At 38.6% G+C, this 24246-nt stretch overlaps 2 protein-coding genes across 6 annotated transcripts in view; both read left to right on the forward strand.

The window, feature by feature from the left end:
• Positions 1 to 5518: 5518 nt before the first annotated feature.
• Positions 5519 to 11853, forward strand: LOC127413721 (high mobility group protein B3-like). The gene is made up of 5 exons (XM_051651095.1): positions 5519 to 5656; positions 7674 to 7884; positions 8082 to 8221; positions 10224 to 10398; positions 10499 to 11853. Exons 1-5 carry the CDS (start codon positions 5592 to 5594, stop codon positions 10676 to 10678), a joined length of 771 nt encoding a protein of 256 aa, XP_051507055.1. The 5' UTR covers positions 5519 to 5591; the 3' UTR covers positions 10679 to 11853.
• Positions 11854 to 14294: 2441 nt separating this feature from the next.
• Positions 14295 to 24246, forward strand: part of LOC127413679 (arrestin red cell) — a 61522-nt gene continuing 51570 nt past the window's right edge. The window contains exons 1-2 of one of the 5 annotated variants that reach the window (XM_051651002.1): positions 14295 to 14415; positions 14545 to 14583. In XM_051651002.1, coding sequence (XP_051506962.1) covers positions 14561 to 14583 — 23 coding nt within the window. In that variant the 5' untranslated portion in view covers positions 14295 to 14415; positions 14545 to 14560. Of the gene's footprint in view, positions 14584 to 16782; positions 19324 to 24246 lie in introns of those variants that run through there. The other 4 variants (XM_051651006.1, XM_051651001.1, XR_007892677.1 and 1 more) reach the window with 4 other exon arrangements.

Here is a 24246-nt window from a genome sequence, read left to right on the forward strand (position 1 = left end):
TAACGGAATACGTTACAAATTACATTTTACAGTATGTATTCTGTAATCTGTTGTGGAATACATTTCAAAAGTAACCCTCTCAACCCTGTATGTAACAATATGTGCTATAAAATATCATAGCTTAACAAGTACACACGGGCCCTGCATGTTATTTTATGAAGACATAAACAGGACAAGCTGCTCCCAGGTGCACCCACAAATGCTTTGCACCTGATTGGAGCCCTTTGTGGTGGTAAATATGGGTTTGAGTGCACCTCACCTGAAATATCTTATAGTGCTCTGTACATACACTATATTGCCAAAAGTATTCGCTCATCTGCCTTTAGATGCATATGAACTTAAGTGACATCCCATTCTTAATCCATAGGGTTTAATATGACGTTGGCCCACCCTTTGCAGCTATAACAGCTTCAACTCTTCTGGGAAGGCTTTCCACAAGGTTTAGGAGTGTGTTTATGGGAATTTTTGACCATTCTTCCAGAAGCACATTTGTGAGGCCAGACACTGATGTTGGATGAGAAGGCCTGGCTCACAGTCTTCGCTCTAATTCATCCCAAAGGTGCTCTATCGGGTTGAGGTCAGGACTCTGTGCAGGACAGTCAAGTTCTTCCACACCAAACTCGCTCATCCATGTCTTTATGGACCTTGCTTTGTGCACTGGGGAACAGGAAGGGGCCATCCCCAAACTGTTCCCACAAAGTTGGGAGCATGGAATTGTCCAAAATCTCTTGGTATGCTGAAGCATTCAGAGTTCCTTTCACTGGAACTAAGGGGCCAAGCCCAGCTCCTGAAAAACAACCCCACACCATAATCCCCCCTCCACCAAACTTCACAGTTGGCACAATGCAGTCAGACAAGTACCGTTCTCCTGGCAACCGCCAAACCCAGACTCGTCCATCAGATTGCCAGATGGAGACGCGTGATTCGTCACTCCAGAGAACACGTCTCCACTGCTCTAGAGTCCAGTGGCGGCGTGCTTTACACCACTGCATCTGATGCTTTGCATTGCACTTGGTGATGTATGGCTTGAATGCAGCTGCTCGGCCATGGAAACCCATTCCTTGAAGCTCTCTACGCACTGTTCTTGAGCTAATCTGAAGGCCACATGAACTTTGGAGGTCTGTAGCGATTGACTCTGCAGAAAGTTGGCGACCTCTGCACACTATGCACCTCAGCATCCGCTGACCCCGCTCTGTCATTTTACGTGGCCTACCACTTCGTGGCTGAGTTGCTGTCATTCCCAATCGCTTCCACTTTGTTATAATACCACTGACAGTTGACTGTGGAATATTTAGTAGCGAGGAAATTTCACAACTGGACTTGTTGCACAGGTGGCATCCTATCACAGTACCATGCTGGAATTCACTGAGCTCCTGAGAGCGGCCCATTCTTTCACAAATGTTTGTAGAAGCAGTCTGCATGCCTAGGTGCTTCATTTTATACACCTGTGGCCATGGAAGCGATTGGAACACTTGAATTCAATTATTTGGATGGGTGAGCGAATACTTTTGGCAATATAGTGTATAAGTTAAATGTATACACTGATGAGCCAAAATCTTATGACCACTCACAGGTTAAGCAAACAACATTGATTATCTCCTAACAAGGCCACATGTCAAGGTCTGGGTAGATTAGATGGTAAGCGAACAATCAGTTCTCGTAGTCAACATGTTGAATGCAGGAGAAATGGGCAGCAGTAATGACCTGAATGACTTTGACAAGGCCCAAACTGATATGGTCATGATGACAGGGCCAGAGCATCTCTGAAATGGCAAGGCTTGTGGGGTGCTCCCGGTCAGCATTTGTGAGTACCTACCGACAGTGGTCAGAGGAGGGACAAACCACAATTCAGTGACATGGTATTGGACGCCTAAGGCTCATTGATGCACGAGGGCAATGACGGCTGTCCCGTCTGGTCTGAACCGACAGAAGTTCTACTGTGGCACAAGTCACAGAAAATTTGAATGATGGTTATGAGAGGAATGTGTCAAAACACACCCTGCTGCGTAAGGGGATGTATAGCTGCAGACCGGTCAGAATGCCCATGATGACCCCTGTCTACCGTCGAAAGCACCTACAATGGACACGCACGTGTCGGAACTGGACCTTAGAGCAGTGGAATAAGGTCCCCTGGTCCAATGAGTCCTGTTTTCTTTTACATCTCATGGACGGCAGTGTACGTTTGCGCCTTTTACCTGGGGAAGTGATGGCACCAGGATGCACTGTAGGAAGACGACAAGCCGGTGGAGGGAGCTGCTCTGGGCATTGTTCTGCTGGGAAACCCTGGGTCTGGCCATTCATGTGGACATCAATTTGACACGTGCCACCTACCTAAACATAGTAGTAGACCAGGCACACCCCTTCATGGCAATGGTATTCCCTGATGGCAGTAGCCTCTTTAAGCAGGATAATGTGCCCTGCCACACTGCACACATTGTTCGGGAATGGTTTGAGGAATGTGATGAAGAGCCCAAGGTGTTGCCCTGGCCTCCAAATTCCCCAGATCTCAATCCGATTGAGCATATGTGGGATGTGCTGGACCAACAAGTCCAATCCACAGCGGATCCACCTTGCAACTTACAGGACTTGAAGGATTTGCTGCTAATGTCTTGGTGCCAGATACCACAGGACACCTTCAGGGGTCTTGTAGAGTCCATGCCTTGGCGGGTCGGCGCTGTTCTGGTGGCACGCAGAGGACCAACAGCATAATATTAGGCATAATTTCATAAAGTCATAATATTTTGACTCATCTGTGAATAAAATAAATATTAAACAATCTATATAGTGCATGGTCTCAGTCTTAATACATTTAATGTTGTGAGCAGTGTTGGGTAAATTTTTTTTTTTAAGTAATCCTCTACAAATTATTAACTACTTCTCTAAAATTATAATCCTATTACTTTACTTATTACTTCATTGAAAAAGTAATCATATTACTAATTACTTTACTTTAAAGTTACTTTCTAAAAACTTCAACAAATTGAAAATAATATTTATTTTCTCCTTGTTCATTGTCGTACACCCTTCAACTGTCACAGAAACACAAACAGACGTACATATAAACATATGGATTCACATTTTAATTGTAATACACATAAATAATATTTTTTTCAGAAATATTTATAATCCAAGTAATGTACTTAAAAGTAATTACTTTCATGGAAAGTCAGCAACTGTAATCTGATTACAAGAATATAAAATGTAAAGTGACGCTACTTTTTGTCCTTAAAAGTAATTATATTACAGTAACTAATTACTTTGTAATCCAATCACACCCAACACTGGTTGTGAGACAGAATGTTTGCTGGTACAGTACATCACTCTGGAATGGTTGACAAAGTGTTTTAGGTCAATATACAACTATTTATCATACAGTTACAATGTGTCGGAAATTATTTTTTTATGAAGGAGCAATATTTGCCCCTGGAATAGATTGCATATTTTTTTACCATATAAAAACACAATCCATGCAGTCCATTTAGGTCAAATACTGAACAATTATGGTTGTAAATTCTAATATCAAATCTGACAGCTACAGGCAGGGTTGGGGAGTAACGAAATACATGTAATGGGATTACGTATTTAAAATGTAAAATATAAGTAACTGTATTCCACTACAGTTACAATTTAAATCATTGGTATTTAGAATACAGTTACATTCAAAAAGTATTTTGATTATTGAAGAGATTACTTTGCATTTTATTGTCATTTGTTTCATTTAAGAAGTGTTACATTCATACGAGCAGACAGAAAAGTAAGTTTGAAGTAAGTTTGGAGCAGAAGAAATAGAAATAAACCTTGTGTAAATTGCCAGCTTTACGCTAAGCTAAAATGCTATTTCTAGCCATTTTACACGCACGTTACCAGGCACGATCATATTTTTTATCAAGAAAATTCACGTTGGATCATAATTTCTTTTTTCTAGTAAGACCTTTGACATTAGGGCAAAAATCGTATGCTTGATAATAATTTTGTTATTGTTTTCCTGTAAAAATATTGATTGATCTTTTTTTAGAAACAACACAGCATAAGATATTTAAGTTTTTCAGAGAATGTATTTTTAACGTGTATTTTATCTTACTGTACTGGCAGAGTTTTTATAGTCAAAACAAGTGAAAAAATCTACCAGTACTGAAGAAGTAATCCAAAGTATTTAGAATACGTTACTGACCTTGAGTAATCTAACGGAATACATTACAAATTACATTTTACAGCATGTATTCTGTAATCTGTAGTGGAATACATTTCAAAAGTAACCCTCCCAACCCTGGCTACAGGCCACTATCTCCAAAGGCACTAAAACAGATTAGTGGATTTTCTAAAACAGAAACCAAATTTTCTAAAATAGAGCATAGTGAAATACACGCACTGAGCACTTTATTAGGAACACCTGTACACCTACTTATTCTTGAGAATATCTAATCAGTCAATCATGTGGCAGCAGTGCAATGCATAAAATCATGCAGATACCAGTCAGGAGCTTCACTTAATATTCAAATCAACCATCAGAATGGGGAAAAATGTGATCTCAGTGATTTCGACCATGGCATGATTGCTGGTGCCAGATGGGCTGGTTTGAGTATTTCTGTAACTGCTGATCTCCTGGGAATTTCACACACAACAGTCTCTAGAGATTACACAGAATGGTGCCAAAAACAAAAAACATCCAGTGAGCAACAGTTCTACGGATGTGCTGTGGTGCAGCAATACTTGTTGAGCGGGGGGTTTGGTGCGGCAATAGTTCTTGAGTGTGTGTGTGTGTGGGGGGGGGGGGGGGGGTTGTTGTGCTATTGTAAAGACACCTCCATTTAAATCTCTGCGCTCTTAAAGCCACCTCTGCACTCTTAAAGGCACCTCCACTTTGTGAACGACAGGGGAATGGGGCTTGCGCTCATGTAGCCCCCATCCTGTGCACGTCAGTGCTTCAGGCTGATAGCCTACAACAACAGAAGACCATGTCAGTCACTTTATTAGGACCACAGTGTTCCTAATAAAGTGCTCAGCGAGTGTATATAAAAAGTAAGATAAAAGGTAGTAGTTTTGCCCCACATTTCAAATATCATTGACATTTTGTCACTTTCTGTGGAATTTTTGCCCCAGGCTTTTGTTCATTTTTTTTACTATGTGACCATGGTAACAATTTTCACCAAAATACCATACATCATTATTACTACAGTTTAATAAGTATTAGTAATAACTGTCGTAATATTGATATTGTGGAAATTGTGGTAGGCTATATTTTTTGAAAAGGATAGAGTAGTGAATCAGAATATGCACAAGAAAGGCAACCCTACGATTATTCCTTTGCGAGTTCTACAAGCATTCTCTAAAACAACTACCCTTGTCAAAGTGTCATATACACTAAGTTGTACATAGTTTAGAAACTGGAGCAAGTTTTTTTTCAATGTAAGAAGTTCTCTAAGCATCTTGGCTGGGTAAACGATTGCCCACGGCAGGACCAATCTGAATGGAGAGTCGCTAGATGTGCATGTGGCGCTGCCCAATGGTGAGGAATGGAGGTTGTTTTGAATCGGCGAGACTGCCTGGCCAATCAGACCGGTCTCGTGTTGAGCTAGCGCGAGGCTCAGCGCATGGGGTTTAAAGAGGAGAGAGAAGGGAAGACACTGGCGAGATTTCTATCAACTCAACAACACAGGTACGGAAAAATGCATCTCGTATTTAACACAACTCAGTTCACTCGTGTTTGGCTAAACTGATTTCATTCATCATGCATATAAATGGGGGTTTTCTATAATGTGAAACTAAATTTATTCCAACAACGCAAAATTGATAAAAATGTGAAATGTAATTAATTGGTTGAAATATGAAGGTCAAGAAGGATATATGTATATCTGCGATTTATTTACAAGTCTTCACGTGTTGTTTTCTAGGGATTTCTCTATGCGATTTCTAAATAATCACATGTATGTATAGAAATATATAAATTGACCGAGTTTGTTTTCTAGAGGTCGGACGTATAGTAATTTCCCAGATTTCTTGTTATCAGCACCATACTGTTTGCTTTTCTTTTAACTGAAATATTAAAAGTTATTGAACTGTGATTTTATCGGACTGTATTTTTCACACGCATCGCTGCTGTGTGTAATACTGAATATGGCTCGCTCTGTCCTGTTTACGAACCACCCTTCTTTAATACAGACCGATTTCGATGACATCTTCGTTTAATGGTATATTTTAAATGCGAAATCATTCGCTTACGCCATTACTCTTTGCTCTCTATTCTACGACGCAAAAGACGAGTCAGTATAAGCGCTGGGAGCATGTTATTGCATTTTCCTTTTCCAACTCAAACAAGCGCGCTTGCAGTGTATTAAAATGGCTGGCGATTGAAACCATTGACGAGCAGCTCTCCGTTCACGCAGCAACGACGGGAAATTTTTAGACAGAAAACATGCATCTTACGTGCATAAAAAGCCGTTCCGTTCGTTTTCGCTTAAGACTGTTTATCTCTAACTCTGTGTATTAAAAGAATGACAATTCTTAGCGATTTATCATCTTTTTGAGCGTGACAGTTGCGCTAGATATTCTCGCATTGGGAATGGCTGGCTTATAGTCTTTGTTAAGGCAGCACTGCACCAAGCGACAGCTAGGGCTCGAACTTGGAAAACAGTTAAATACAACAAAATATAACCTGACAGCTTTTGCAAATCGTCTGGAACAAAAAATACAACGTTTTTTGTAGTTAATAAACATGTTTTTCTTTTAATTAAAGATCAGCGATTGCTAGAATCTCCATTTAAATCTGAGGGTGTGTGTGTGGCTTTGTTGCAGTCAACCCATCTGTTTGCTCGCTCCGCAAAGAAGCCATTTTAATGAATGAAGCATCGCAAAGAACAGCAGCGCCAGGCAGTTACTATATATAACAGACACTATATACTAGTGGATAGGAAGAAAGCTGTTTGCACAGTTTTAACCAGAACAATAATTAATTTACAAGAAAAATACAAACAAGGAGTAAAAGACAAACCAAAATAAAGAACAGTTTCTGTCATAAGGATGCATTTCACAAAATGGAAGTTGAGTTATTCTAGTGATGACTTTTATGTTTTTAGCGGCATTTTTTTATTATAGGCTAACATCACACGAACGCCTATCGTGACAGTGGGTATGAAAGTAGTTCATGTTTGAGCAATAGAGCGGCCCAAACTTTTGGTAATAAAAGAAAACAATAAAAGGTGTATTTCTAATTACTCCTGGGCTGTGCCAACAAAGAATATAAAGGGGGCACATAATATTTCCCCCCAAAAGAGCAGTGAACACAAATCAGCCTCATTAATAATCAGTTCACATCCCCCACACAAGACGGACGGGTCTGCAATTCCCTTTGTGTAATGCTTTGGTAATAACAAGTCTCATCTTGGTTTGAATAAGCCCTGCATTTCAGTGGTTTTAACAATGTACCATGTCAATGTAGGCTATTAAACTACATATACACAATGAGTGAGGCTGAAGTATTATTTGTTTTAATGTTTTAATTTTAATTTAATGAGTGTTATTTAACTTAGTGTACATAAATAAATAAAAAAAAAACAGCAAGAAAAGTAACATTACATTCTTCTGTATAATATAAAATAATGTAAAAATATATTTACACTTATTAAAATGTTCCTTTTTCTTGTCAAGACACTTAATATTTTCTGTCACATTTTTAGATATATTTTTACAGAACAAGAGAAGGTATTAGTGGACACAGGACCCCTCTCATCTTGCAAAATGGCAAAAGGGGACCCCAGGAAACCCAAGGGCAAGATGTCCTCTTATGCCTACTTCATTCAGACATGCCGAGAGGAGCACAAAAAGAAAACCCCTGAGATTCCGGTCAGCTTTTCAGAATTCTCCAAAAGGTGCTCTGGAAGATGGAAGGTCAGCTCTGCAGTTACATTTCCCCAAATTACTTGCTGTTTATTGATTGTGTTCAAGATAATCTATAACTGATCTTTCGGCCTTCATTGTAACCATTTATCAGTTGTTAATAAGAGTTTACTCACATGCAATGCAATAGAACACATTGGATTTAATTTTATTATTTAATATTAATAATATAATATTTGTTTGCTTAGGCAATGTCAGATAAAGAGAAATCCAGGTTTGAGGACATGGCCAAACAGGATAAAGTGCGTTACGATCAAGAGATGATGCACTACATGCCTGGCAACAAAAAAGGCAAAAAGAAGGATCCCAATGCCCCCAAGAGACCACCGTGAGTAGTTCTATACTACACAATTATTTCGAATTATTCAGAAAATAGCAGTGTATATGAAGTCATTATAAAGGCTGTTTGTTTGTTACTAGGCTAATAGTGCATAATATTGTACAAATCAGACAGGATGACAAGCAAATCTAGTCATTACATTACAAAACATTTTTGTCCTGTATTGCAATTTTATGACTTTTGAATTACTCATCATGTAGGGTTTTTCAATTAGATATAGTGATTAAGTATGTCTCTGCATCTAAGAGACACAATAGATTTTCTCTATTAAAATGAATAGTAACTAAAGACTCATACAAAGATGTCTGTACTGTTTACGTTACTTGGCAAATAATTTAAATATTGCTCATGAACAGATAGAGCTGAGTACTTTATTGCCAAATGGACTGTAAATGACAATAGAAATTTTAGTCGCTTTTACTTCACGCACATGCAAGACCAGTCACTAGAGGTGGGTAAAAATATCGATTTTCCGATTCAATTCTTAAATCCCAAGATCAAACTTTTACTCTATGCACAACCCTCCACTACAATGAGAGGCAATCACTCAAATTTGCAACCAAATTTCACACTATGCATCTACAATGTATATACACTCACTGAGCACTTTATTAGGAACACCTGTACACCTACTTATTCATGTGATTATCTAATCAGCCAATCATGTAGCAGCAGTGCAATGCATAAAATCAAGCAGATACGGGTTAGGAGCTTCAGTTAATGTTCACATCAACCATCAGAATGGGGGGAAGGGGAATGTGATCTCAGTGACTTTGACCATGGCATGATTTTTGATGCCAGATGGGCTGGTTTGAGGATTTCTGTAACTGCTGATTTCCTGGGATTTTCACGCACAACAGTCTCTAGAGTTTACTCAGAATGGTGCCAAAAACAAAAAAGTATCCAGTGAGCGCCATTTCTGTGGACAGAAATGCCTTGTTGATGAGAGAGGTCAACAGAGAATGGCCAGACTGGTTCGAGCTGTAAGAAAGGCTATGGTAACTCAGATAACCACTCTGTACAATTGTAGTGAGCAGAACAACATCTCAGAATGCACAACACGTCGAACGTCGAGGCAGATGGGCTACAACTTTATTTGGACCATAGTATTACTACTAAAGTGCTCAGTGAGTGTATTTTGCAACTGGCTGGTAACTGTTTAGATATCACTCACCAGTGATTGTGTAGTATAGTGGTTGATTATTCAGCAGCGTGATGAGGGTAAAAGTTGTTCCGTGTAATGTGTGTCCAAAGACGAGAACTATGCGACTCATTTGTCATTGAATAATGTCTCTTTTAATACCCTCTCTGTTCCGTACAGTCAGTTGTTGATCTAAAACTACAAAAAATAAATATTTAATTTTAATCATGCATTGCACAGATTAGGTAAAGCCATTCGAGTCCTCTCTAGTTAACATGCGCTCATTTACAGACGCTTTTCACAGAAATACCGGTTTTCTTAAAGAGACAGTACCGTTTTTAGTACGTGTTTAACAAATCAGTGTAGAGCTGTAAATAGTACAAATCATGCAATTAAACAATAAACATGTAACAAACAATAATATATGCAATATAACATCATATTTATTGATTTAATTCATGGATTTGTTATTTTTAAAAAAGCTAAAATGTGACCAAACTTAAAAAAACATTTAAATTAATAATTAGTAAAATTAATATTGTCGTAATGTAGCTAGTTAGAAGGTCCCCTGTATAATTAACAGCATTAGCTGGGAGAAAATTTCTTTCATATGTAAGCTAAAGGGACATTACAACTGAAATATACCCATATAAATCGATATCGAATCAAAGTCGGAATCAAATCGAGAGCTTGTGAATCGGAATCAAATCAGGAAATCTGTATGAATACTCAGTCCTACAAATCACAGTACAGTACATGCAGTGCAAAAAGAGAATGCAGGTAGAAAAATGAGTTAAACTTCATATTGCATTTATAAATTTATGTTGCTGTCTCTTTATGATTCATCAGCTCTGGATTTTTCATATTCTGCTCGGAGCACCGTCCACAAATCAAATCTCAGTACCCCAGCTTGGGCATTGGAGATGTGGCCAAAAAGCTTGGCGAGATGTGGAACAGCCTTGGAGATGCCAACAAACAACCCTACCTGATAAAGGCCAACAAGCTTAAGGACAAGTATCAAAAGGCATGTCTAGATCTATATTCTTTAATACGAATAGTTGTCCATCATGGAATATGTTCATATAAAAATTCCAGTGCATTACAATATAATATTCTTTTCACAGGATGTTGCAGACTACAAGACGAAGGGCAAGGTTGGGGGCGTGCCCATGGGGATGGGAATGGGAATGATGGGCAATTGTATGGCTCCAAAACCCATGATGAAGAGCAATATGGATGACGAAGATGATGATGAGGAGGAGGAAGATGAAGAAGATGATTATGATGATGATGATGATGAATAGACTTTCATTTTTGTGTGTTTGATCAACAGTAATTACTATTTTCCCTCATTGAAGTACAGTAAGATACGGAATACACTGGTGGTCTCTCATAGCTCCATTATTGTTTTAATAGAGGTGGAATGTTTTGTGTACTGTGGGTGAGAGACTAACCACCACAGCATCATACCTCCAACTTGTGTGTGTGTGTGTGTGTGAGAGAGAGAGAGAGAGAGAGAGAGAGAGTGAATGCATGTGCACATGTTAGGTTTTCACATCATCATCAATGCCCAGTGTCTTCCTAGCCCATGTTTGTATCCGTTTACCAATTGTATAACAAAAGCATTTAAACGACTTATACAATTTCTCTAAATGTAAATCCCTGACCGATATATTTTTCTTTTTTCTCAGAGTTCTCTGAGATTGTTTGTAACTCTGTATATGGTTGAAATTGAGTAGAGATTGTTTCATGGTTGTAGTTTGTTGCATGTGAAAGGTGTCATAGTTTGGTACTGTGCACCAGTATCAGACATTTCATGCTGAACAAGTCATTAGCTTCTGTTCCTTTTCCCTGTCTGTTTTAGAAAAACCCTGCAGATGAGTGCAAAAGAGCAATTCCTACCAGCACGTCAATTAGTCCTACTGCAGGGGTGTGTGCTATATGTTGTCCACTATACTACATTAGATATTAGCACATCTGAGATCAATATAGGAAAGATATTTATTTTATCTTTTCTATTTATTAACTACTGTGTGATCTTGGAATGCACAGATATAGAAATACAAATACCCAATAATTATTTTTTATGTTATAGCTGAAAACAGATATGTTGGCTGATATTATAAATCAATAAATCAGCATTCATACTAAAGCTCCAAACAATATTTTACATGTTTGAGTAAAATGAGGGGAAATCAATCTGGCATAAAATAAGAATAATGTTTGTATTCTGAAAAAGAAAAGAAAAAAAAAACATTTAAGCCCTGATATTATCTGCTTCCAAATTTCAGCAAATGCCAATATTACCCAATGTCAATACGGTCTCCAATATATTGTGCATCCCTAGTTTGATCCTTATATGTTTTCTTGAATATAAAGTGTGAAGCAATGCAACAGCCAATGAAAAATCTGTACTTATCTGTATCTACAGTTTTCATTTTATATGTTTGAAGTTTGCGATTAAATTGAAACATTTTTATTCCTGTCTTATACATGTCTGTACAAAGACCAAGAACATAGCATATACTGTAGATATTGACCTAAAGCTGGCGAATGTGGATAAACAAAAAGTATGCTAGTTTGCTAAATATAATTTGTAAAACGTTGCAAAACATTGGGCACAGTTTCTCCCCAATATTACTTTTTTTCGTACCACATTTGCAACATGAAGCTTAAGTATACTTCTTTCATCAAAATAAGTCAAAATTCACTTAAAAGTTAAATAGATAAATGAAAAACCAAACTTTCCTACTTCTTAAAATGCATAATGCAGTGCTGTCTATCATAGTTACATCACTTACATAATGGCCATAGGTGTATTATGGTTAGCAAACTTTGTACTGTGTTCAGTACCATAAATTGTGTGCTGGATGCCCCTCAATGCTGTTCTACCCACAACAGGGGTAACTGAAATCTAAGATTCTGAAAAATGAATCAGTTTAAATTTCTTCCACTGGAAGCACAGATTGTACTCAATTACATTCACTGCACAGCAGTGCACCTTTAATCACAGTGTGGGATGGGCTCCAGCTTTTGTCTACCAGTGTGTGTCAACTTTGTTGATATCAAGGTTTCAGAGTCAATGAGATGTGGAAGCATTTACCATATTCTAATTATGTTACTAAATTAAGGGGAAATAGTTTTATGATTTGGTTGTTAATTTTACCTTACTGTTGTCTGGTGCATATTTTTTGTGTATTGAAAGAATTTATAGTCTTTAATGAGAAAATTTAAAGGGTGATTAAGGGAAATTAAGTTTAAAGGGGGAGTTTATGAATAGCTGAAAGCCAGATTTAATTTTGATTAACAGTCTTCATAAACCTCTGATTAACGATTGTTTGAAAGCAATATTTAGATGCACATTCACAGTTTGTGCATGCTGAACATTATATTTGTATAATGGGACCCACTGTGTGATGAAATATTTACTGATATGATCACAGTGAGAGTATTGCATTTATCTGAAGTGGAAAAAAACACTACAAGGATGATACCACATCATCATTGACATTGTTAGTTGAATATGTATACTGTAAACTGGTGTTAAAAACACGAGAACAGTGAAAGATATTGGAACAAAGGAATATTGTGGGACAAGCCTACATTATTCTCTGTGGTAATCAACAGCATGCCAAAGATACCATTGATAGATAGCTGTGTTAAAGGAATATTCCGGGTTCAATTCAAGTTAAGCTTAATCGACAGCATTTGCAACTTTGATACTGATACAAAAATTAATTTTGGTTTGCCCCTTCTTTTCTTTAAAAATAATGAAAAATCTGGGTGACAGTGAGGCACTTACAATTGAAGTGAATGGGGCCAATCCGTAAACGGTAAAATACTCACTGTTTCAAAAGTAAAACAACAAGATGTAAACAATATGTCTTAACATGATTTTAGTGTGATAAATCACTTACTAAACTTTTTTGTGAAAAGTCATAGGCAATTTGACATCTTTATTGCCATGACGAGGTAATGTCAATAAACCTTAAATGACTGTAAAAAGACAGTTTAAACAACTTTACAGCTCAAGGTATACATGAGTTTGAACAGAAGAATTAATGTAAGTGCTTTAATAAAATTATAAGCTTTGCATTTCTGCCTTTAAACAGTCCAAAAATTGGCCCCATTAACTTCCATTGTAAGTGCCTCACTGTAACCTCGATGTTTGCTTATTTTAAAGAAAAGGACGTACAAGTTGAAATAATTTTTTGTGGTAATCAACATTATGCCACAAATGCTGTCGATTGAGTTTAATTTGTAATGAACTCGGAATATTCCTTTAAATTGTACACTGTGGATGTGCTTTATCTTTTCAGTCGGTAGGTGGCGCAAGCGTCTGTTTTCTTTTACCAGTTTGGCTGTAATGAGTTCATGGCTGCGTTATATAAAGCCATCATGGGAATTTTTTTGGTAATACAATTTTTTACATGGTTTTGAAATTAGATCGCAAAATTAACGTTTTTAGACGTTAAAATGCAGTCATAAAATTAATTTAACATGAGTCTGTTTAAAAGTAAATGAAAAACCGATAACACTGCAAAATACGTATAATTAAAAAAGTAGTATTCTGTTGCTCTTCTATTTAATCACATTCACCTCATCACCTTGACATTTTACTTTTCAACGTTTGAAATCTACGTGTAAAACTCAAGAGCCATTAAACTTCTGTGAACTCTTTAGTTAAAAAAGTTAAGAACGCGGAACGGACTCTTGGACACGCCAATATGATGAACGTAAATATGTATAAGTATTATTTACCGTATGCACCACACGTTCTATCCAAAAGAGATTTCTGATTGGAAGTCCCTTGGGCAAAGTGGGCGGACTTCGTGACCCTCTCGGATGACGTCAAATACATTTCCGCATCTGATTGGCCAGTTAGAGTGCCTATCAAACTCAGAGGCCGAACCCTAGTTGCTTGCTGTCTGAAGCGGCAGCGAGTGGAGTGGGACGAGAGGCTTCCGTCTCTGGGCTGCGGAATCTACCCTACGAAAGACAGCTATCGCTCTGGGCAGGAGGAGAGCCTTGAAAGGGAAAGGTGGATCGCATTATTCAAAGTATCAGCTCAATTAAATATATATATAACACATACACACACACACACACATATATATATATATATATATATATATATATATATATATAAACCATCTACTCCCTTGTCAAGGAAAAGGCCTTCGGAGATGGGCGACAAGGCGGGGACCAGGTAAGGCAGTTTTCAGCGCAGGTTGATCTGCAAGGTTTTGAGTTCTTTCTTTTTTTTAAGTTACGAATCAATATAATTCTCTCAGCATCCACCCCATGATGAGTTATCCAACCAGACCTCTGAGGCTGGAGGGATGCCGTGGGAAACGCAAAAGCCTATACACGATTGAGGGACTAAATCTGTACAAGATATGTATCGGCACGTCAACCATCGATTCAAAGCAAACGCTCCTAAAACATGATCACTGGACATCTTACGCACTTCACCGAGGGTGGGGTGGCGCAATCTGTTCCTGTACTCCCGAGAAAAGCAAAGCCAACTCAAAATCTCTAGTCTCCTCGTAGTAGGCGAACCAGTGCGTCATTTAGTTGCTTTAAAAGCGCACGTTATCTGCTGTGATCTGATGTTTTCTGCTTGTTTTTGGAGGACTGGAGTTGTGACCCTTCAGTCAAACCGCACTGATGTTTTTGTTGCGCGCGCTGGTATTGGTTACATTCAGTCGGGACAATAACAAGGACGTACAACTGTTACACCGTAACGACAGGTTATCATAATCCTGAATTCTTTTACATGAGCAGAAATATTATTATTTTCTGCTCCATGAACAGACAGGAAAGTCGTCAACTAACTGTCGCACCCAATACGAGAAATTCCTGCTCATCACTGAAAGCTTACTTCCTCAACTTTTAGAAAAGGCCTCTACGTTTCCTGTTGCAGCAAGTAGTGGGTTGATGCACATAAAATGTCATTTTAACACCATTCTGTATGCGTGTGTGCAGAATAGGCCCAATAGGCGCAGTGAAGATAGATAGTCGAGTCGTGGGCGACGATGTACGTGCGCGGAGTTTGATGAGAATCCGCTCAGTTGTGCCATCATTTATGCTTACATGTCACGGCTCACACCATCATGAGAGAAAACCCTCAGTCTGACTCCCTCCTGTCTATTTGTAAGCTATATTGCATAAGTTCACCAAAGGGTTGCACATGCAGTTTGCCTATTTTGATGCAGTGACGTTCGTTTGACGTATAAACACACTTGCACACAATTGCCTTTTCTAATCATGTGAAGTTCAAATATGTTGCCTGAACCTCTGTCTATATTCTCAAACGCGAACTTGGGCTTTGAAAAGGCCTCAGAGGCAAAAAGTGATTGTTGCCTGGTTATTCTATTGTAATAAGATTAAATAGCGTGGCTGTTGTATGGGAGAGCAGTTGTTCATCGGCCCATTACACACTAACTTACCGAGTTCATATTGATTGACACACATTCATGGCACTGCAAAGCTGTGAAAGAGGCGTTTTTATGTAGGTGTCATCAGCTCTTCTTTGCATTTAAATTAGCTTGGGGGAAATTAAAGCTCATGGTCTCTCCATTTTTTTCTGCCCTTATCATTCGTGCTTAGTCTTTGATTTTTTTTTTCTGCCAACAAAGTCCTCATAGATCCCCACAGTAGACTACAGGGGTTGCATCGACTAGTCGACTATAATGTAGTTGACACTGTCAGCCTGATGTCGACTAGTCACCTTTCACGTGATTTAAAAAACGCGTCTGTTTGAAATACAGTGTGTGGCAGATTTCCGAAACTAAGAATGACAGCGGAAGACTCATTCATATTAATGAGGAAAGCTATACATAAATTGAAACTTGTGTCTCTGCAGAACAGAAATGGGTGTTTCCCAATCAGTGGGCGTTTTCAAAGCGGGACAGGTGTTTTTCAGCCACTTTACATGATTTGCCTACTACATTGAGATTCCCTACTTTCATTGGATAGTTGAGAAATGCCCATCCTGGTTTGGAAACGCCCACTGATTGCTACATTGAGATTTCCTACTTTCATTGGATAGTTGAGAAATGCCCATCGTGGTTTGGAAACGCCCAATGATTGCTACATTGAGATTCCCTACTTTCATTGGATGGTTAAGAAATGCCCATCCTGGTTTGGAAACGCCCACTGATTGCTACATTGAAATTCTCTACTTTCATTTGATAGTTGAAAACACCCATCCTGATTTGGAAACGCCCACTGATCGCTACATTGAGATTCCCTACTTTCATTTGATAGTTGAAAACACCCATCGTGGTTTGGAAACACCCACTGATCGCTACATTGAGATTCCCTACATTCATTGAAGAGTTGAGAAATGCCATCCTGGTTTAGAAATGCCCACTGATTACTACATTGAAATTCTCTACTTTCATTGGATTGGATAGTTGAAAAAGCACCCATCCTATGAATGTAGGGGATCTCAATGTAGCAATCAGTAGGCGTTTACGAAACAGGATGGGCATTTTTAACTGGTTTGGAAATGCCTATTGATTGCTACATTGTTAACACCCATCCTGGTTTTAAAAGGCCCACCGTATGGGAATGTCCGTTATTCTTCCGCAGAGACTTACTTCCCCTAAATTTGTTAGGGTTAGGTTTAGGGGTTGAGTTATAGTCTCTCTGACAATCAAGTAACGCTTCCTAATGAATATTACTGAATCGTCCAATCAGTTATCACTTATGAATTCAAATGATTCTTCCCCTGCCACTCTATGTTTCAGAAACTTGCCAGCGGGTGTTGATGCCGATGCCTCTGCACTGAAAAGTGAAGTGGCTCAAATGTACTTTGATAAAGATGACACAGATGCTACATTTACCTCCAAAATATTCAAAGTGGACTTCAAATATAACAGAAATACTAGTGCTATGCAGAGTCATTTAAAAAGCATCTGCTAGATGCTGATTAGTGATTTTCAACATGATCAGCACAACTTTTTGTGTTTGGACTTCTGACCTGGTTGCTTTTTGTTCCTTCAAGTACGTGATTGTTCGATAATTAGAAAAGCGCTTTAAAAGCATAGTCACATTAACATTTACACTTCAAAATTCCATGGGGAAGATTGTGTGGGCGGATGTAGACTGTTAAACCAGAAAAAATAAGATTGTCAAGCAGCCTCTTTTTAATGTTGCACTTTATACTTTATGATTCTTAAGTTAAGAAGAAGCTCAACACTAAAATGATATCCTTGTCCATTGTGAATATTCAGTGTCAGGTTATTTTATTGATCATTTGCACAGCTTACACAGGGTACACTGGTCATTGAAATGCTTGGGACAAGGCTCAGGTCACAGAAACAAAGACAGTGCAGGACAATTTAACATACAGGTAAACAGCACAGACATAGAAGTAAATATAGGGAATGCAGATGCAGAGAGGCATTCGTAAAAAAAGACAGTAATGGGTCAGGAGTAGGGGTGGGATCCCAATTTTAAACAATGACCATAGATAAGTAAGAGTGTGGATTAATTGTCATTGCAGTGCAAACATTAGTGTAGTGCAAAAGCAAGAACAGATTGATACAGTGTACCTGTGTATGAAGCACCGCCCACACAGAGGTCACTGCCAAACCAAGCAACTTCCCATTGGTGAGCATGGCAAATATGCCTGTCAAAGTTCACTAAACTTGAACTCCACGCGAATCCGATAGGGGAAATTCTTTGCCACCGGAAGTCCATTGAGGGAAATTCATGATCGCGTAGATTCCCATTAAGTGACTGTAATATTGCTGTGCGAAGGTATGTGTGACCGTGCCTTAAGTTGGAGTATGATGACATGACTGAATGCATCCCCAATGCTAGAACCTGTGTCCGGCCGTAGTCATCGGTACAAGCAGCTGTAGCTACAGGCAGTCCAGGCTACAGTAAAATAATTACTCAAATTCGACTCGACTAATGGGCTCAACTCTTTTAAATTTGTTTAAAAATCAGTAGCCGTGCAACCCCTAGTGGACTATACTCCTATCTGTTTCTCTTTGTGCTTCGTAAATGCTGATTTATCTTTTATCACTCACTGAAGTTGTTGTGGAGGCAGTCTAGTGCAGGTGTGGAGGTGGATCTTGCAGACTCACTGATGAAGAATTACTAAATTTTTAAAGGGATAATTCACCCAACAATGAAAATTTTGTCATTATTTACTTGTATAATGGCAGTGAATAGTGACTTCGGGCTGTCAAGCTTGAAAAAGGACAAAAAACACCATAAAACTCAATGTAAAAGTAATCTATACAACTCTTTAGCGATATTAGGGTGATTAAATAATGATGGAATTTTCGTTTTTGAGTGAACTATTCCTTCAAGTGTAGCAACACCCTCTTCTTCAGGGTTTCCTTGCATATTGTTGCTAGCTGAACCTGTTATGACACAGCAGATTCCCCTGAGAATTGAAGTACGGTAATGTTCTCTTCGCATGTTTGCTTGTGAAATATATCTGTTGTTATTTTTGTTGTGGTTTTTAATTGCATTTATTTATTTATTTATTTATTTTTATTATTTTTTATTTTTTTATTTATTTAATCCACAATGGCATTTCTATCACAATCTTAAGAACCCCCTGCAGTGGAGGCCTGGGTAGCTCAGCAAATAAAGACGCTGACTACCAAACCTGGAGTTGCAAGTTCAAATCCAGGGCGTGTGGTGTGAATCCAGTAAGGCTTCCTAAGCAACCAATTGGCCCGGTTGCTAAGGTGGGTAGAGTCATGTTGGGTTAACCTCCTCGTGGTCGCTATAATGTGGTTCTTGTTCTCAGTGGGGTGCGTGGTGAGTTGTGTGTGGATGCCGCAGAGAATAGCGTGAAGCCTCCACATGTGCTAGGTCTCCGTGGTAACGCGCTCAACAAACCATGTGATAAGATGCGCAGATTGAATGTCTCAGACACGGAGGCAACTGAGATTCATCCTCCGCCACCCAGATTGAGGTGAGTCACTATGCCACCATGAGGTAGAATTGAGAATTGGGTGTGCCAAATTAGGGAGAAAAGGGGAGAAAATCCCCCCCCCAAAAAACCTGTAGTCCCAACACAAAGCTCAAAGGATTTGTGAACCCCTGGGTGGGGAAATCCTGCTCTACTTTACTACATTTTACTGTCCCATTTTTCTGTTTCTTTCTTTATTCTTAAAACAAACCCAAGCTTGCTACAAATATTTCTACTTTAGTCATATTGACATGCTCAAACTATGTTTGTTTCTAACACCTTTGTCATAATCTCACAATCCTCAGTTCAGGAAGTGTTTTATAATTTTGCAGTGCCATTTAATGCGAACTGGCTGTGTTATTGGTTATGTCATATCTAATCTGACAGAACAGAGAATGGAGCATTAGCATAACTTTGTCAGTTTAAGTGTTAGGTGGCCTTATTGAAGATAAAACATTAATAGGAATACAATAAGAGGAAGAAAGTTTAGAAGGAAAGAGAGAAAGCAGTCTTCTAAAGCTACTGCGGTAAAATTCAAAATGTTCTGTCTAAAGTGCGACTAAGGAGACTGAAGGAGGGAATGAGAATCAAATGGAGGAATAGGAATAATTAGGAATGGAGACTGGAAGGTGGGAATGGAAGAGGGTAAGAGAGGATAAAAAAAAAAACCAGGCAGGCAGTGTTTGTCTGATTTGCAACTTTTGCAGCTGTTTTTGTAATCTGAACTTTATCAGCTTGTGTGTGGAATTGTTCTTCATGCACTCCAGAGGCCACTTTTGGTTTCGCCATTTCGGGTCACTTACACAATGCTTACACACAGTTTTAGTTGTGACAACCACTTTTACATGTAACTGCAAGAATAAATCCCCTAAATTGTCATTATATATGTGTGTACAGGATATAGGAGTCACTCCTAAAATTATGATGGCTGACATAGTTAAAACCATATCAACGTTCTGGCGTCTCACGACTGTGAACAAGAAACCAGGATGCCAACAGTTTAACCTGTATGATATTGGTATTTTTGATAAAAGTACTATTAGCCCTGGTACTGCATGGTAACATCTGGCAATTTTAAGTAAACCACCATCGTCAGAGGCGTGTTTGTGAATGCTCTTATGCTTTCGTTTTCAAATTGAGCACTCTCTGGACCCAGAATGTATGGGGTTACCATAAAGAACAGGGCTGTTAGGAGCAACTGTGATTGGGAGAGACAGTGTAAAATTTAGCAAATATACCTCTGACACATATCTCTGTTCCTTGTTTTGTTTTTAAACCATACTTAAGACGAGCTGTCAGTGTCCAAAAGAGAGTGCCATCTCTTAGCTAGCTGTTCAGTTTGGTTCTGTACACACTAAGTGGATTTAATGACAATTCAGTTGTCACTACCTGTATGTATGTGTGTGTATATATAATTTTTTCTCAAAAAAATAAAAAAAATAAGTAAAAAAAAATTCACAACTTGGAATGCCCAATTCCCAATGTGCTCTAAGTCCTCATGGTGGTGTAGTGACTCACCTCAGTCCGGGTGGTGGAGGACGAATCTCAGCTGCCTCCACATTTGAGACAGTCAACCCACACATCTTATCACGTGGTTTGTTGAGCGCATTACCATGGAGACATAGCGCGTGTCAACCCACACATCTTATCACGTGGCTTGTTGAGCGCATTACCATGGAGACATAGCGCGTGTGGAGGCCCACGCCATCCACTGCGGCATCTACGCACAACTCACCACACGCCCCACTGAGAGCGAACCACATTATTGCAATCACGAGGAGGTTACCCCGTGTGACTCTACCCTCCCTAGCAACCAGGCCAATTTGGTTGCTTAGGAGACCTGGCTGGAGTCACTCAGCACACCCTGGGATTCGAACTTGCAAACTCCAGGGGTGGTAGCCAGCATCATAACCACTAAGCTACCCAGGCCCCACTGAATAAGTGTGCGTCTCTTCCTCTGTGTCACTGTGTGTATGAACCAGGAACATTTGCCATTACACGATCGTTTAAAGTGAAACCGTAGTGCTCTGCGTTCATTATCACAGTTATACTTGTTTGTTTATATTTTCGCGGGAGTTTGGCACGAGCCTCTGCTGACAGCGTCAGAGCACTTGAGAAGCTCTTTGCGCGCTCTTTCGGACAGGAGTTGGTTGACATTTGCGGTGCAGCTCAGCGACGCACGGACTTGGAGTTCAACTGAATAACACACAAGCTTGCCATTTATGGCATTTATACAGTATATTCACTTAAAATTCCCGTATTTGGGCATTAAAATGTGAATGCTCAATAATCACGGTTGTCTCAAATAACCGCGGTTACATCAAATAACCGCGATCAGATGGTTATTTAATAATCGCAACAGGCCTACCCTCAGTAATTGATAAAGCTCATGGTCCTCTAGTTTCACGAAGCTGATGTTCCCTCTATCTGCGGTGAGCATTCAATAGCATAGAGAACTGGAACTTTTTATATGTAGAATTAATTAATCACATTGACCTATATGGATTGAAAGGGTATTAGAATTGCTGGCACTGATGGTACACAACACAGTCACAGTATTAAGGCCTTGATGCAAATGTTCATTCCGAATGAGCTTTTAAATAGAAACCATGGATTTTTATGGTGCTATTCAAACAGGGTCCAACATTTCGTCCGCTGACAATTCGAAGGTTTATTTTACAGAAAGCAGTCAAAAAAAACAAAAATTCTCCTTTGGACTGCGATTAAAACTGACTGCACAATCCAGTGCATTTGTGGCACTAATCAACTGGCAAACACGGGTGCTGTGCTCTTTACTCGTCTCATGCACAAAAACTCTGAATTCAATGTAAATATGTAGTAATATTCTTTCTCTCTTAAAATATTTATGTAATGTGCCGATTCCTCATATAATATACCTGGTGTTTTGTCTTAATGTACATTATTTTATAAATATATATATCACTGTGCCTGTTGTAGGCCTATTATCTTGACATTATATGAAATTATCTTGAATAACAGTGAGGTTCGGCAATTCATTTGGACTAAGCTCGTAGTAAAATATCACATAAAAAGACTCTTTACTTTTAATACTTTACTACACGTTTAGACAAACAAATTGCCGAACCTCACTACCATTTTATTGAAAGGATAATTTAACACTGTAACAGGTTCAGGATGGGCAAGGAGGAGGCGGGAACCGGCAGAACAGTCAACATAACTTTAAAGATGTAACTGAACTTAAAATAACATAAAACAAATATAAACACACACACAGTGGCCGCATGTGTCTCTGTGACCCCTGGTGGATGGAACGGCTCCTCCCCTTCCTGGCGGATGGCAGCGGTTCCTCCAAATCCCGGCGGCCGGCAGCGGATGGCCACGGCTCCTCCCCTGGAGGACGGCAGCAGCGAGGACTCCACGAGCGCACATCCCTCCTCCTTCCCGGGTTTCGGCACCAATGTAACGGGTTCAGGATTGGCAAGGAGGAGGCGGGAACTGGCAGAACATTCTGCATATCTTTAATGATGTAACTGAACTTAAAACAACATAATACAAACTAGGGCTGCCCCGACCAAAGATTTTCCTAGTCAACTAGTAGGCGTTAGTTTAAGCCATTAGTCGACTATTTGTCGCATGTTTATGATAGTAATATAATTACATAAATATTAGTTTTTGGGGGGCATCAGAAAATTGTTTGAGTTCCAGGGCTGAGAAAGAATGTTATTAGTAACATTGCTAACACTGCTTTACATTACAGAGAAATACTAAACCGTAATAATGAGCCTTTAAAATATACATTTTACAAGCGCACGCACGAAGCGAGTCGCAGCGACACCGGCAAAAGCGGTAATGATTCTGAATGTGTCAGGAAAAACCAGCAAGGAGACTGTCTGAACATTTTGTTAATTTATAGAGAAAAATGCACATTAGGTTTGTGCCGACAGAAGATGATCTCGGGGATCGACAATGGTCAGAGTGATCGCCAAAAGCTGATGACTTTGACGATGTCAAATTATTATTATTATTATTATGATTATTATTATTATTATTATTAGGCTATTATTATTATCAAATTAATATTACAAATAATTTGCCCATAGACACGCGCTTGAAGAAACACACCTTATTATATTATTAAGAACAGATGACAGAAAGGCCATCTGTGCACATGTATGACACGCTGTTTGTACAGAGGCGTGCACTCTCGTGGAACACGCGCCTGTAAAGAGTTATCGCTTTTTATTTGTTTCTGTCTTCTGGATTTTTTGTTTTTTGTATCAGAACAGTATCATCTATGAGTACTGACCTCAGACATCTCAGCTCAGGAGGTGTTTTGAGTTCAGTTCACTTTATTTCCACAGAGCAGTTTATTGTGACCAACTCTGCAGCCTATACATCTGTGATTAAAACATAAAATAATACAAAAACACATTCACCTCAAACCATGATTTATATTTCAGTGATTATTATCATCATTATAATTATTATTTTTACATTTATAATTGTTTTATATCTTCATTTGTGTAAGTAATTTTCCACTTGCATGTTTAGACGGATACTTGCCTGACAGTAAATGGAATGTTACTTAAATATACTGTATATATGATTTTTTTTTTTATCACTTCATTATTTCAGTTGCTTTTTCATTTAATTTGGAGTACAATTTGAATTTAGAAATGTATTTGATTTTTAAGTGTTTAGTTTTTTAAATAAATTATTACAATTTTCAATGCAAAAATCACTAAAGCAAGAAAATTCACCGATCCCTCGGCCCGGGGTTGCCGATGTAATTGGATATTGCGAGATATATATATATATATATATATATATATATATATATATATATATATATATATATATATATATATAAATATATCTTGTGAAAGAGGGAATAAAACGAATTTATTCACACACATGATGTATTTTGCCAGACAACAAAATACC

This window comes from Myxocyprinus asiaticus, chromosome 2 (assembly GCF_019703515.2).
Source record: "Myxocyprinus asiaticus isolate MX2 ecotype Aquarium Trade chromosome 2, UBuf_Myxa_2, whole genome shotgun sequence".
Lineage (NCBI taxonomy): Eukaryota > Metazoa > Chordata > Actinopteri > Cypriniformes > Catostomidae > Myxocyprinus > Myxocyprinus asiaticus.

Coding starts and splice junctions, on each gene's coding strand:
- LOC127413721 (XM_051651095.1), top strand. CDS start 5,592: ATGGGGTTTAAAGAGGAGAGAGAAGGGAAGACACTGGCGAGATTTCTA. Junction 5,657..7,673: donor CTATCAACTCAACAACACAG/GTACGGAAAAAT, acceptor TCACATTTTTAG/ATATATTTTTACAGAACAAG. Junction 7,885..8,081: donor GGTGCTCTGGAAGATGGAAG/GTCAGCTCTGCA, acceptor TTGTTTGCTTAG/GCAATGTCAGATAAAGAGAA.